At 43.8% G+C, this 15,152-nt stretch overlaps 1 protein-coding gene across 1 annotated transcript; it reads right to left on the reverse strand.

Annotated features, from left to right (window-relative positions):
- Window positions 1-6,904: 6,904 nt before the first annotated feature.
- Window positions 6,905-15,097, reverse strand: MBLAC2 (metallo-beta-lactamase domain containing 2). Its single transcript, XM_054178777.1, has 2 exons — window positions 14,649-15,097; window positions 6,905-8,691 (listed from the first exon to the last, which is right to left on the reverse strand). The coding sequence occupies exons 1-2, from the start codon at window positions 15,091-15,093 to the stop codon at window positions 8,306-8,308; spliced, it is 831 nt and encodes a 276-aa protein (XP_054034752.1). The 5' UTR covers window positions 15,094-15,097; the 3' UTR covers window positions 6,905-8,305.
- Between the last annotated feature and the right edge of the window lie 55 nt (window positions 15,098-15,152).

Genomic DNA, 15,152 nt, shown 5'->3' on the forward strand with positions numbered 1-15,152 from the left:
CCTCCATGTCAACCAAGGAGTGGAGGTTGTCCCTGCCCTTCCTCTTGCTATTAATATATTTATAGAAGGACTTTTTGTTGTCCTTCACAGCAGAGGCCAGTTTAAGCTCCAAATGTACTTTTGCCTCCCTAATTTTCTTCCTACATGATTTAGCAACATCTTTAAACATTCCATGGGTTGCCTCACCTTTCTTCCAAAGATGATACACCCTCTTTTTTTCCCTTAGTTCTATTAGAAGTTCATCACCCATCCAGTCTGGCCGTCTGCCCCGGCGGCTCATCTTCCAGCACATTGGCACAGCCTGTTCCTGTGCCTTCAAGAGTTCTTCCTTGAAGCAGGTCCAGCCCTCCTGGACCCCTTTATTTTTAAGGGCTTTATCCCAAGGAACCCTCTGAATTAGTTCCTTGAGTAACCTGAAGTCTGCCCTCCGGAAGTCCAGAGTGGTCTTCTTGCTGCCCCTCTTAGTTTGACCGAATACTGAAAATTCAATTCTCTCGTGGTCACTGGAACTTAAACATCCTCCGACCACCACATCACCCACCAGCCCTTCCCTGTTGGTGAAGAGGAGGTCAAGCATAGCCTTACCCCTGGTAGTCTCACTCAGCACCTGGGATAAGAAGCTGTCTCCATGCACTCTAAGAACCTCCTAGACTGTCTCCACTCTGCTGTGTTGAGATCCCAGCAGATGTCAGGCAGGTTGAAGTCACCCATAAGAACAACATCAGGAGATCTTGAGACAGCCTTAAGCTGCCGATAGAATGCTTCCTCAACATCTTCCTCCTGGTTGGGTGGTCTGTAACAGACTCCAACCAGGATGTCAGCCCTGTTGGTCTTCCCTCTAATTCTTACCCACAAGCACTCAACCCGATCATCCCTAATCTCCATCTCAATGGCATCTAGTGCCTCCCTGATGTACAGGGCCACCCCTCCACCCCTTTTCCCTTGCCTATCTCTCCTGAAGAGCCTGTAGCCATCAATTGCAGCACTCCAGTCATGTGAGTCATCCCACCATGTCTCTGTGATGGCAACTACATCATAACTTTCCTGCTGCAGCAAGGCTTCCAGCTCCTCTTTTTTGTTACCCATGCTTCGTGCATTAGTGTACATGCACTGCAGCTGGGCTGCTGGTTTCACCTCTGACTCTAGCTTATCGCCCCCAGACTCTTGCCTGAGGGGACTAGTTTCAGCCCCTTCCTGAGGGTGTACTCGATCCCACTATGTCATTCATGACAATACTAAACAGCACTGGTCCCTGTGTGGACTCCTGAGGGACACCACTTGTCACACATCTCCATTTGTTTATTTATGAGGTGTACTTTAAGGCTTTATTATTAGCTGTATTTTCAGCTTTTAATTACTTTCCAAACTCATCTGTTCCTAGATGAAAACCATTTGTGGGACTTTCCACAAGCCAGTTAAATTTCCCTTTTCTATTCCTAATTTTTTTAGTATCTGAAACCAATCCACTGTTCCCCTGTCTGAATTTGAGTGTACACAAGATAACAGACCTCATCCTGGCTGTTCAAAATGTTATCAAATAGCAGAACTTCTGATGTAAAGCAATGAAGTGCTTTGTCAATAAAGTGAACCCAAAAATTTTTAAAGGAATAATTTTGTTTGGGCAGATTTAATGCAAATTTAAATGTTTTCTCATGTCAGTTGCACACCAAATCACGTCACAAAAATCAGTGTGAAAATTCAAAGCCATATAAAAAACCTACCATGTGTCCTTACCAGTTTGATGATTGGAAATGCACTCCTGTGTACATCTGTATCAAACTACTGGGAAGTATCACGCTCTCCATCTTTGGTACAGTCATCAGAGTGTTGCCTAAGCACCTTTCCTGAATCTTTCTCCTTGTGTCAGGGTCTTTTTGCTTGTTTATCCCTTTGCATATGTGCTGGACTACACCCATCCTGGGAGGGGGAGGGTTGTGAGAGCTCTACTCTCTCTGGAAATTAAGGAAACCTGATCCAGGTGGACTAGGTTCCTTCCTTCTCCCCACCTCTGGAGGGTGTTGCCCCCCTGTGGTAGGTTGAGAGAGGGCTTAGCTCTCCCTCCTCCACAGAGTAAGAAACCACAGCTAACTCAGTCAAAAGAGCAAGCTATATATTTACAAGCATATATGGAAAGCAGGTTATATATAACACAACATATACAGGTGTTTACAATATATACACAGAAATACACAGCAAAGACAAATAACACAACAAAAATCCCTCCCCGAAGGAGGGATCCCCTCCTTGGAACCCCCTCTCTCCCCCCCCTACCTCCCTTTTTCCCAAAAAAGGGGTTAGAGAGAGAGAAAGGCAAGATACTAAGGAGAAGAGTTGTTAGCAAGCTTCAAAAGCCCATGCAGGATTAGTGTTTGCTTATCTGAAGGCCAACTCCAGCAGTTCGCAGAAGAAACAGGCAGGGAGAACAGGCTGAAACCTCCAACTCCCCCAACTCCCAAACCGAACTCAACTGAGGAAAAAAAATTTTCAACTGCTTCACAATCTAAAGCTGAATTTTTATTTATCAACCAATGAAATTAGTTTAGAATATCAGAATGTTTTGGTTCTAGTACCGAAAACATTAGCCAGTGTGTTCCAGCAGTGTTGGTTCTTAAAGGCACAGCCTCAAACTATCACACCCCCATGGAAACTGAGTGAGTCTGTTCCACTCCCCCTTCCTGTCCAGCAAAACTATAAAGAAGAGGGCACAACAACCTTTTCCCCTCTTTTGCTCCTGCCTTGCCCATGTGAAAGGACCAAGAGCTGCTGCTGGCTTCCTGGTTCTGTCACATGGTCAGACCTGGTCTTCTCCCTGCCGCATCCATGTTTCTCCAAGGGACTGCAATCCACATACATCGAGGGAAATACAAGACTATCTGAATTTGGTTTTGTATATTCTCCTATTCATCCTTGTTCCTTACCCTTGTGAACCCTTCCTGTTACTGTTTTTTACATATATATATAGTTTAAAGAAAGATTTACTTCTCTACTTCCAAACCAACTCCAAATTATTTTCTCCGTAGATTTACCTCCTCCTCTTTTTCCCTACCCTCCCCACCCCCCCACCTTCTCTTTCCCATTTCTTCCCTTATTTTCCCTATTCTTTCTCCTTTCCTTTTTATTTTCCTATCGGGAAAGAGTAAGAGGGAGCAGGGGAGGAGTTCTCAGTCTTGCAACCAAGCTCTTACATTCCAGTTAAGGCTCAAACCACAACAGTGTATTTTTGTGCAGAGATGGTTGGTGGCACAGTTCCATGCATTCCTCTGAGCACAGTGAAGCTCTGGAGTGAGTGGCAGCCTGTACTTGTGCTACTCAGCCACAGGGTGGCAAGTCTGGTCCTGCTTCAGCCCACCCCACAGGCAGGCAGGTGGATATTAAGGATGACTGTTTTTATACAGGCACATGGGAGAGGAGCAGAGATGGGATATTCCACCTGTATATACTGCGTAAAAATGTTAATTGAAGTATGATCCCAACACAGAAAGCCACACTGTGTTAGTGTGTAAGCAAATAGTAAAGTGATTTATTACCAAGTAGAGCTGTCTGGGCTAATTATGCATTTCAGAGGACTATACTCTCTTATATCCCTGTGCTGCAGCAGTGTGTGCCAAGTAAATATCACCTCAGGTGTTTTTAGCAGCAAAAAGCCTATGTAATGTCTAGCTTCACACAATGCTAAATTTAAAACAAAACCTAATGAGTGTTTTCTGATTGCTTGCTCCTTGGGTTACTAGGGCTGCTGCTTCAGACATTGGGGCAGGCCAGGAGGTAAAATGCTTGCAACTGAGGCACTAGAATATTTTTTGTCCTGTGCATTGATGACACAGTGCTGGTAACTCCTGGTGTGCATTTAAACTAACTGAACCCAGATGACAGAGAAAGGCCTTGCACATCCTCCAGTGCGGTGGAAATTGTGAGCTGTCACATTTTATAATCTCAGAACTGAAGTATCTAACATCCACTAGAAATTACCACATTCCTAGTTGTGTAATGTGGAATCATTGAGATACAGCTGTACACCCTGAGAGGAGGTTGCATGGAGGTAGGCATTGGCCTGTTCTGCCTAGTATCAGGTGATAGAATGAAGGGAAATGGCCTGAAATTGTGCCAGGAGAGGTTTAAGTTGGGTATTAGGTAAAATTTCTTCACTGAAGGGAGTGGTCAGGCATTGGATCAGACTGCCCAGGGAGGTGGTAGAGTCACTGTCTGTGGAAGGTGTTCAAGAAACGTGTGGACATGGCATTTCAGGACATGGTTTAATGATAGTGCTGGGTTGACATTTGGACTCAGTGATCTTAGAGGTTTTTTTCAACCAAAACGGTTCTATGATTCTATGATGATGGCTGATCAGATGGGTTAGTCCCGATTGTTGATGAAGAACACCATCTGAGAAGTGAAACCTCCCATCTGGCTATTCCCAACCTGTTTATTGTTTAGATAAAACCAACATTATCATATTTTTTAATTATTTCCATTTAATTGCCTTATTTCCCTCATAGACTCATTTCTACCTATACTTGCCTTCAAATTTTGTCCTCATCACCCCATAAAATTAAAAACTTTGCAAGGTAAACTAGTTTTTAAAATAACATTGTATTTGTGCTAAGATGCAAAGATAGTTACTTGAAGACTACACCTCAACACTGGAATTTCTGAGGAAAACAAATACATTAAGTCAACAACTACGTATCACTGAAGGCCAGTTATCATTTGTCTGGAAGAAAACCTGCATTCATCTTTAAATCAAAAAGTGTATTTCACTTCCTTCATTGTTCTTGACTTTATACAAGCACATTTCTCATAGTTTTCACAGCAGCAGCTGATTCTGTTATTCATGCCTAACTTTCACAAAACAGTTAATGAAGAAACTTATCTTTCATCAGAAGCTAGACAGCAAGCATGCTAGGCTTTATTTCAAGCTCCAGTTACACACTGAGCAGAAGCTATGCAACCATTTTTGTTTCAAGTACTGTCTTGTGTGGAAATAATACTCTACATCACTACAAACTGAAACCGACCCCCAAATACAATCTTTCATCACATCCATGTGTGCAAATTTTGTTGAAAATCTAATTATGATTTGTGTTAAAATACAGAGTTTGTTTTCAGTTTCCAGTATCCCTCTATGATATGTAAATAATTTTAATGCAGTATCTAGATCAGAAGAATAAAAAACACTGTTAGCAACCTCTATGGATTTTTATACTCCATTTAGAATGAAAAGGTGTTTCTCTTGAAAAAATACCTAGAAATCATGACTGGACTGCATAGATTCTAGAATTTTTTTATTATGACCTTCTATGATAAAATTACTCTTTAATGTGTAAATTGTTAACATCACAAAAGTCTTGACATATTACAGAGCAAAACTTCCCGTCTGATTTTGTCAATTCCCCAGTCTACTGAAAACTGCATTAACATACATTTAGATTTTACAAATAAATTAACAGTTCTAAATCCCCACGTTGTTACAATATTTAAACTTACAATACACGTTTTAAATATGTAATCCAAGTAGTGTTAAAGGGTCACTGTCAAAATTATGACTAAAACTTGGTAATTCTTAACAAAAATAGTCAGAGCCAGTTCTTCGCACTGCAGAGGTAACATTTAGCTTGTAGTGGATTTCTTACAATACAAAAATAACTCTGAGACTCTCAAAAACTACTTTCAACTAGATTATAGCAGCAGTTTTAACACACTCCACTTTGGACTGTGTTCATGTAATGCTTCCTTCTGAGCTAGGAAATTATCCCCTATATTTTGGTCAAGGAAAAAACCCCAGGCAATTGCTATTATCAACATTCACTTAGTGACTTAGGCATGGTTAAATGGGGCCTTTTGATGATGATCTGAACATTTAAGAATCTTCTGGCTGCTACAAAGCAGAGATTTAAACACAAATGATGAAGGGTATATTTTCATTTTGAATAGCCTGTGAACCTTCTCTAAGGTTTCACAATACAGTAAAATCTGGATACAGAGCTTCTAATATTGTATCAAATAAAGTAATAGTGGTGTAACACAAAATGCTAATTCAATGTGATCTGACTCTCCTAATGAATAATGAAGCAACAGGCAGATATTGGCAGGCTTTCAGACAGAAGAGGTCTCTGTGCTCTTGCATGAGGTTTTCACCAGTGCTCCTACAGCCTTCACAGAAGCAAGGAGCAAGATTACTGCTGGTATTACACCACAGATGGCTAACATGGAGAAATTTAGAGTGGGTAACCTGTGACACCATCACTTCATCAGGGTAGCTGATGTAAGGTCCAGTACTAGGCATTTCTTCAGGCATTTTCACTCACTTGCCACTTCAGATCTGTGATTGCCCACTGTGAACCCCTGGCTATCAAGAACAGTCTGGACGGCTGTGTAAATAGCAACATGCATCAGCTGTCAGGTCAACCTGCGTTTCTTCTCTGGCTAAGACAAAAAACTCTTGGCTTTGTTTATGGCAGAATTCTACCTGCTAATTAAACATTCCTCATGTAATGCACTGACATACTTGGATTCCTCCAAAAAAAGAGACTATGAACTGCGTGGTAATAGGTCTTTCAAGTGCTGCATTGCTGCATTTGTCCTGACCACTCACAATTTTGCTACTGCTTGGAGATAGGCACTGCTAACAAGAACTAGGCACATCACAACCTATCAGTATAAATCCTGGTAGAGTATATATTCAGACAGAAAAGGCAGGAGTGCTGTGGTTGTGAAAGGTGAAGAGCATTATATATGATACTCCCTTTCATAATTTTCAGACAAGAGATGCTTTTATTTTATTTTCCAACTGGTTTATTCACCAGAATATACATCTCTTAAGAAGGCTACCAATTTCCATTCACCCATGCCTTAGAGCCCAAACTTTGGTCTCCCTTTCTAGTGGTATAGTGAACTTCAGGAAGTTTCCCATAAAGTCAAATCCAAACAAATAAGGTTAAACTCCACTAAAATGTGGGAAAAGCACACTCTTTTTAGGAAAGTACTTACATCTATATACAAAAATAACATCAGTGGCCATTTAAAAATGTTATATAGAGTTTGTTAGAATAATTACACAAACTTTGACCATTTAAACAGCTTTTAGATACCACACATTCCATTTTCATAAGCAAGTTACAATGTAATTTAGCATTTCTCATTCAGCTTTTTTTTTTTTAGCAGACTCGGATGCAATGCACTTCTCATAAAAAACATATGCAGCAAACACTTCATAAGCACACAGTAAACAGCTCAAGTTACATTCACATTGCGGAAACAAGTGTACCAGCTGTTAACCCAGCACCTGCAGCAGAGGAAGAAATATTAAAGCTTCCATCCTTTCCCCACCACAGAGCTTTAAAAACAAGTCACAATCCAGTCACATGAAAATACTCTTAAATGGAAAATCTTTAAGCTTGTCACAGCCAAATTCAGATTTACAGAACAATGCACTCTGCAAATATTTTTTTATGAGGTCATCAGGAAAAAAAACACATCAGGCAAGGGCTCAATCCACTCTGTACAGGCTAATCTAACACATTAATTAGTTCACAAATTGTCTAATTCCTAACTCACGTGGCCACAAGCAAAACAGTTCCCTAGCTGATGGCGAGAGTTCATTCTTGCTCCTCTGTCATGGAGCAAGTGAAAGCCTCAGTCCATCTGCTGTTGGATCTGCATCAAAAGCTTTTTGGTAAGCTGATTTATCTACACCTTCCAGTTTGGAAGTCTGGTCTATAGCATTTTCATACATTAGTGGATTGTAAGGAAACTACCAGACAGCTCATTTGCAAAGACACAGACAACAATGGGTACAGCAGACACCAAGCAGCAGGTGACAACAGCTACAGCCCTTGTCTCTTGCTGCCCCGAGTCCCACCTGGGTGTTGCTCTTGCTTTGACCCAACAGTGCTGCTCCCAACACACACCACATCTCAGAATGAGCTATGTTAGGCTAAAACCTGAGCACAAGTTGAGTGAATGGTCACAAGCCTAGTGCTACATCAACAAGGTTTCAGGTGTGAATGCAAAACCTCTCCTTTTGGCACATTCATATGCATCAGAATCATAACAAAAATAAACCAATATATTTCAATCACAACATATGTGCAAAAATGCCCTGGAAAAATAGGGGGGGGGGGAATGGTAGCTTTGGCTAAAGGTATAGCTTATGCACTTTTTATAAAAATAGGAATAAAGTAGGCAAAAATAGGGAGGATTTTTGTACCAATTTGCCAGGTGTTTACTAATGCATACTGCCTTTGCTTGTATCATCACTTTCAGAAGCCTTTGGGTTTTGAGCAGGGAACAGACCACACCAAATGCACTAAGAAGTGACTCTAGAATTTGTAACACGAAGTACCATGCTGGCAATGGATCTCATGGCACAAGTAGAAACCTTGTGGCAGATTCCAGCTTGTGAAATGTAGTTGGATGCTAACCGATACAGCCTTTCTGCCCCAAACATGTTAAAGTGCCCAGGCAATACCTTCTCCACCAGACCTCTGTCCACCAGCTCCATGAGGCGCTGGCAGCTTGCAACGTAGTCACTTATTCTGCTGTAGGGAAGCCAGTCAATCATGGATCCGTCGTACACCACATCCCCGCTGAACAGAATCTTCCGGTCTTTGTCATGTAGGCAAATGCTGCCTCTTGAGTGACCTGGCATGTGCATGACAGTGAGCTGTCGGTCTCCAAGGCTGATCACATCTCCTGCAAGCAAACATGTGACATGAAAATATTTATTATGTATGTTAGCCGCCACAAAGAGAACAACCTGCCCATATCCTTAAGAGTTTGATTTTATATATAGAGTATGTATCTCTCCCTCTCTCTCTCACTCTCTCTCTATATAAATGTATGTATATATACATACAGTAATGGGAGTGGAATATTTTCCTGATGAGAGCCAAAGAGTACCTGAAAGATCATAGAATCAAAGAATCACAGAATGTTAGGGGCTGGGAGGGACCTTGAAAGATCTAGTCCAACCCTCCTGCCAGAGCAGGATCACCTACACCAGATCACACTGGAATGCATCCAGACAGGTCTTGAGTATCTCCAGAGAGGGAGACTCCACAACCCCCTGGGCAGCCTGTTCCACTGTTCAGTCACCCTCACAGTAAAAAAAAATTTCTTCACATTCATATAGAACTTCCTGTGCCCCAGCTTCCACCTATTGCCCCTTGTCCTGTCATCGGGCATCACCAAGAAAAGCCTGACTCCATCCTCTCAGCACTCACCCTTTACATATTTATAAACATTAATGAGGTCACCCTTCAGTCTCCTCCAAACTGAAAAAACACAGCTCCTTCAGTCTCTCCTCATAAGGAAGATTTTCTACACCCTTAAGTTGGTGAGGGGTTTGGAGCACAAGCCCCATAAGGAGAGGCTGAGGGAGCTGGGGTTGCTTAGCCTGGAGAGGAGACTTGGGGGGACCTTATTACTCTTTACAATTACCTGAAGGGAGGTTGTAGACAGACAGATGTGGGTCTCTTCTCCCAGGCAGCCAGTACCAGAACAAGAGGACACAGTTTCAGGCTGCACCAGGGGAGGTTTAGGTTGGATGTTAGGAAGAAGTTCTATACAGAGAGAGTGATTGCCCATTGGAATGGGCTGCCTGGGGAGGTGGTGGAGTCGCCATCATTGGAGGTTTTCAGGAGAAAACTTGATGGGGTGCTTGGTGCCATGGGTTAGTTGTTTAGGTGGGTTGGATTGGTTGATGGGTTGGACGCGGTGATCTTGAAGGTCTCTTCCAACCTGGTTTATTCTATGCATTCTATGTATTTCTGTGGCTCTGTGCTGGACTTTTTCAAGCAGTGCCCTGAGGTCATTCTTGAACTGAGGGACCCAGAACTGGACACAATATTCCAGACATGGCCTCACCAGGGCACAGAACCACACCCCTTCTAATACACCCCAGAGTGGCATTGGCCTTCTTGGCCACAAGAGCACATTTTGCTTGGGAAGAGTGTTTTGTAATGATAGTAACAATCATGACTGGCTTGGGTTATATTAACTGAATCTGTTCCCACACTAATGAAGGACAAGATGTGAAATGTGATAGAGAAAATAAAATGGGAACCAACCAGAACACATCTCAGCAGGGTTTCCCTTGAAAGTTTAAAAAGTAAGTATTTAAATGTTTTTCCTTCCATTTTACCGTCACTTAATTCAGCTGCAATTGCACTGCTGTCACTTTTGAATGGCAAAAGGAAAGAATATAAATTGCTGGAGGACAGCTATGACTGGCCTCCATTTACTTTCCTCATGTCTGGGTATATAAAAACACAACTCTTCAACAGTTCAACTGTCAATGCCTTTCATTGCACTAGTCACTGAACTGGTACTTCCAGCAGAAAGTCAGTATAGCAAAGGAGGACAGGCCAAGTAAGTCTGCTCTTGTAATGCCAGCTGAATTATAAATGTGCAAAATCCGTATTAATTTACAGGTGGTAAATATGTAAACCTTATGGGTGTGTAGGGATAGAAGACCAACGTCTAAGCAACCTTCTCAGAAGCAGCTGCTTAACAACTATATGAAACACAAGTAACGTTCAGTACCATTGTAAAATGATCCTCAAAACTGTCATGTGCACTTCAAATTCCAAAAGGAATGACAAGAACTTACCAAATCTCTACTGTATTAGAAATCTGAAAGCTACAAGTCTGTCTTACACCAGAGACAGGTATGTCATGAATTTACTGAAGACTCAGCAAGCCTGAAGGTAGTTAACTCTTTAACAGCAGACCATTTGTGACAGGACCCTTGGTATTCAACTGAAATGATTGCTGAAAATGCCAGGATAGCATTTGGAAGTCACCGAAGATCTAACATCTGACCGTGCAGTACTGAGCAGGGGCATGGATTCCTATATTTGCAGAAATAGTTAGTCTCAAAATTATCAATCAGAACTTTTAGCCAAATTCTCCTTCAGGGAAATGTTTGGAAGCCTTGCAAGAAGAAGGAAACAGACTTGACTGTGGAGAAGATTGTGCAAAAGTGTCTGTGTTGGTGAATGAAACCACAGTGCAGATGGTGAAGTTAATGGATAAAAGTGCTCCCCTGGGTTTCAGACTGTTCCTGGCACTGAAAAGAATACAAACAAATGGAATACGACATCCAAAATTTAAAGAAGTGTACTGAATTTAAGAAAAATCCTTCTGTAACTAAAGGAAACTGAGTCTTAGAACAAAGAAGTGGCAAGGGAAGCTAAATGGTAAGATACAACACAGGTAAATGTAATTTTGTCTAGAACAGCCAAAACTAAAGGTGCTTAACCATAAAATCACACAATCACAGAAGTCTTTATGTTGGAAAAGACTTTAAAGCTCATCTAGTTCAATCCCCCTACAATGAGCAGGGATCTTAAACTAGAGCAGGTTGCTCAGAGCCCCAAACAACCTGATCTGGAATAGTTCCAGGGATGCAGTTTCTACCACCTCTCTGGGCAACCTGAGACAGGGTCTCACCACCCTCAGTGTAAAACATTTCTTCCTTCTATCTAGTCTGAATCTCCCTCTTTTAGTTTCAAACCATCACACCTTGTCCTGTCACAGTAGGCCCTGATAAAATTTCTGTCCTCCATCCTTCTGATTGGCCCCTTTAAGTCCTGAAAAGCCACAGAAAGGTCTCCTTGGAGCCTTCTCTCCTCCAGGCTGAACAACCCTAACTCTCTCAGCCTGTCCTCACAGCACAGGGCTTCCAGCCCTCCCATCATTGCTGTGGCCTCCCCTGGCCCTGCTCCAACAGGTCCCCCAGTCTGTATTGCTACTGATTGATGTACATGTAAAAGCTGTGGCTTTGGACTGTAAGAGAATATTGTCCCTGCTGCATTCTGTGCTCTCTGCAGTCCTGTATACTCTCAGCCCACAGCCATGACACATGCACTGCGATGTCATGCCATTTCCACACAGTATGCCTCAATGAAAGTTACCTCAGAAGCTTTGATGTTATATTGACAGCAAGTGTGTTTTGATCTTCCACAACATAATTATTTAATAATTCCTTCCTTTTAAAGAAAAAAGAAAAAGCACTTCAACTACTGTTGCTTGACTCCAATTAATGTCACATCGGATCTTCTCTGAAGCCTTCAGTATGTTCAGTTCTGATTTTCCAAGCACCTATGTAGGATGACCTGATACAGCCAAAAAGAGACAAAGTCCCCTGCAAAAGGTGTCACCTGTCTGTAAGACAACTATCTTTTAACTTCTGCTTCACCATACTAAACAGATCTATATTCTTCACAGCACATTCTTTCAATCAATTGCTCTGCTCTTTCACCTGCTATGCCTTGACAGTTTATAAATAACCCGGGTCACCACATGCCAGAATTGACTGACATGGTGAGATGTAGTTAGAAGGCTAAGGTTAAACCTGGGGTGCTCAATTAGGCAGTCATTCAAATCATTGTTGAGTGACTCCCATTCTGTTGACAAAAAAAGAAAGAAACCACACCACCACCTGTGTCAAGAGGCAAAGACATGAGGCCAACACAGGATATTTTATGCATGTTTCTCAGTTCCTGTCAATACTTTCGTAACTGTCAGGAACAAAAATTTAACCCAGTACATTTAAACCACCAGGGTAATGGCTTTAAAGTGAAAAAAATGGTAGATATATGTTAGATACCAGGAAGTTCTTCACAATGAGGATGGTAAGGCATTTCAACAAGTTGCCCAGAGAGGTTGTAGATGCCCCATCTCTGGAAATTCTTGAGGCCAAGTTGGACAGTGCTTTGAGCAACCTGCTCTAATGGAAGGTGTTCCTGCCTATGGCAGAGGAGTTTGAACTACATGATCTTCAAGGTCTCTTCCAAAACAAAACATTTCAGGATTCTGTGACTCACATCTTTTCCTTTACCCCAGGATGAGGACAGCATGAATGTTTTGTAGATTCCTGAAAGTGGGCTGCAGAGACTTAAGTAATGTTAATGAAACAGTATCATTTTAACTATCCTAAGAGACGCTGCATAACACAGTATGCAAACTGGGCCAAGAAAGATCACAGAGCCATTTAAGTTGGAAAAGACCTTTAAGATCATTTAGTCCAACTGTGAACTTAACACAGCCAAGTCCACCACTAAACCATGCCCCTCACCACCACATGTACAGGGCTTCTAAATCCCTCCAGGGATGCAGATTTCACTGCCCTGGGTAGCCTGCTCCTTTAGGAGAAGAAATTGTTCATGTTCAACATGAACCTCCCTTGGTGCAACTTGAGGCCATTTCCTCTTATCACTTCACAGTATCACAGCACAGTAGAGGTGGAGGGGACCTCCAGACATCGAGTCCAACCTCCCTGCCAAAGCAGGATCGCCTAGGGTAGTCCACACAGGAATGCATCCAGACAGCTGTTGAATGTGTCCAGAGAAGAAGACTCCACAACCTCTCTGGGCAGCCTGTTTCAGTGCTCCATCACCCTTACTGTAAAGAAGTTTCTCCTCATACTGAGGTGAAAACTTCTATGTTCAAGCTTGTACCTCTTGTTCTTTGTCTTGTTATTGCACACCACCAAAAAGACATTGGCCTCCTCCACTGGACACTCACCCCTCAGAAATTTATACACATTGATGACATCCCTTCTCAGCCTTCTCAAGACTAAACAGCCCCAGTCTCGCTTCACAGGAGAGGTGCTCAAGTCCCCTCATGGCTTTCCGTTGGATTCTCTCCAGCAGGTCTCTGTCTTTCTTTAACTGGGGAGCCCTAAACTGGACACAGTATTCCAGGTGTGGTCTCACCAGGGCAGAGTAGAGGAAGAGAAGAACCTCCCTAGCCCTGCTTTTCTTGATGCACCCCAGGATACCATTGGCACAAGGGCACATTGTTGTCCCATAAAGAACTTGCTGTTCACTAGAACTCCAAAGTATTTCCCCATGGAGCTGCTTTCCAGCAGAACAGCCCCTAACCTGTATTGGTGCCTGTTGTTATTTCTCCACAGATGCAGGACCCTGCATTTGTCCTTATTGAACTTCATGAGGTTTGCCTGCACCCAGCTCTCCAGCCTGTCCAGATCTCACTGGATGGCTGCACAGCCTGATGGGGTGTCAGCCAACCTCCCCCTGCCCCCCTCACCCCATTTGCTATCATCAGCGAACTTACTGAGGGAGAGGTTATTTGGGAGAGGATACCAACACTCACCTCACTCCAACCTCCTCTTCAGGGAGTTGTAGAGAACCAGGTCTCCCCCTCAGCCTTTTTCCCCAGACTAAATAATCCCAGTTCCCTCAGCTGCTACTCACCAGACTGTTCTCCAGACCAGCTTTGTTACCCTTCTCTGAACATGCTCCAGTACTAAAATGTCCTTCTTGCAGTGAGGGGCCCAAAACTGAAGTCAATACTCGAGATGCAGCCTCACCAGTCTCAGTACAGGGGGACAATTATTGCCCTGCTGGCCACACTATTGCTGATCCAAGCCAGGATGCTGTTGGCTTTCTTGGCCATCTAGACACACACTGGCTCATGCTCAGCCGGCTGTCGAACAGCACCCTGAAGTCCTTTGCTGCCAGATAGTTTCCACACTGCCCCAAGCCTGGAGCATTGCAGGGGGTTGTTGTGACCATTCTCTGCGACCCGGGACTCAAAACACTTTTAGGCAGCTCAGGTCAAGACATGAAGGCAGACATTAAGGTAAAAGGAGTCGCGATTAGCAGGCCGCAGGCTGCACTTACCCTCCTGCAGCAGGCGGCTGGGCCTGACGGGCGGGACGCGGAACTGCCGTGCCCGCCAGCCAGGCCGCGGCGGCCGCGCCACCTCCCGGTCCGACAGCCAGGTGACGGTCTCGTAGTTGTCGCCACTCTGCAGGGCCGCCGCCTCGGCGCTGTGCACCGCTACCTCGTCGAAGTGCTGCAACCCTCCCGAGTGGTCGAAGTGAACGTGGGTGGCCACAGCCAGCAGCGGCCGCGGCTCGCTCCCCTCCGACGGCGCCAGAAGCCCGGCGGCGCGCAGATAGTCGGGCAGGCTGCGCAACCCCAGCCCCGCGTCGATCACCACGTCCCGCTGCGAGCCCCGCACCAGCCAGATGTTCGCCCGGTTGCCCGACTCGTAGAAGCGCTCTTGGATCCAGAAGATCCCGTCGCCCAGGGGCTTGTGCGCGAACCACTCCAGCGCCGACATTGCCGCTCGATCGGCTCTCGACGAAGAGACCTACGATCTACCCGCCCCCCTCCACAGCC

This window comes from Dryobates pubescens, chromosome Z (genome assembly GCF_014839835.1).
Source record: "Dryobates pubescens isolate bDryPub1 chromosome Z, bDryPub1.pri, whole genome shotgun sequence".
Lineage (NCBI taxonomy): Eukaryota > Metazoa > Chordata > Aves > Piciformes > Picidae > Dryobates > Dryobates pubescens.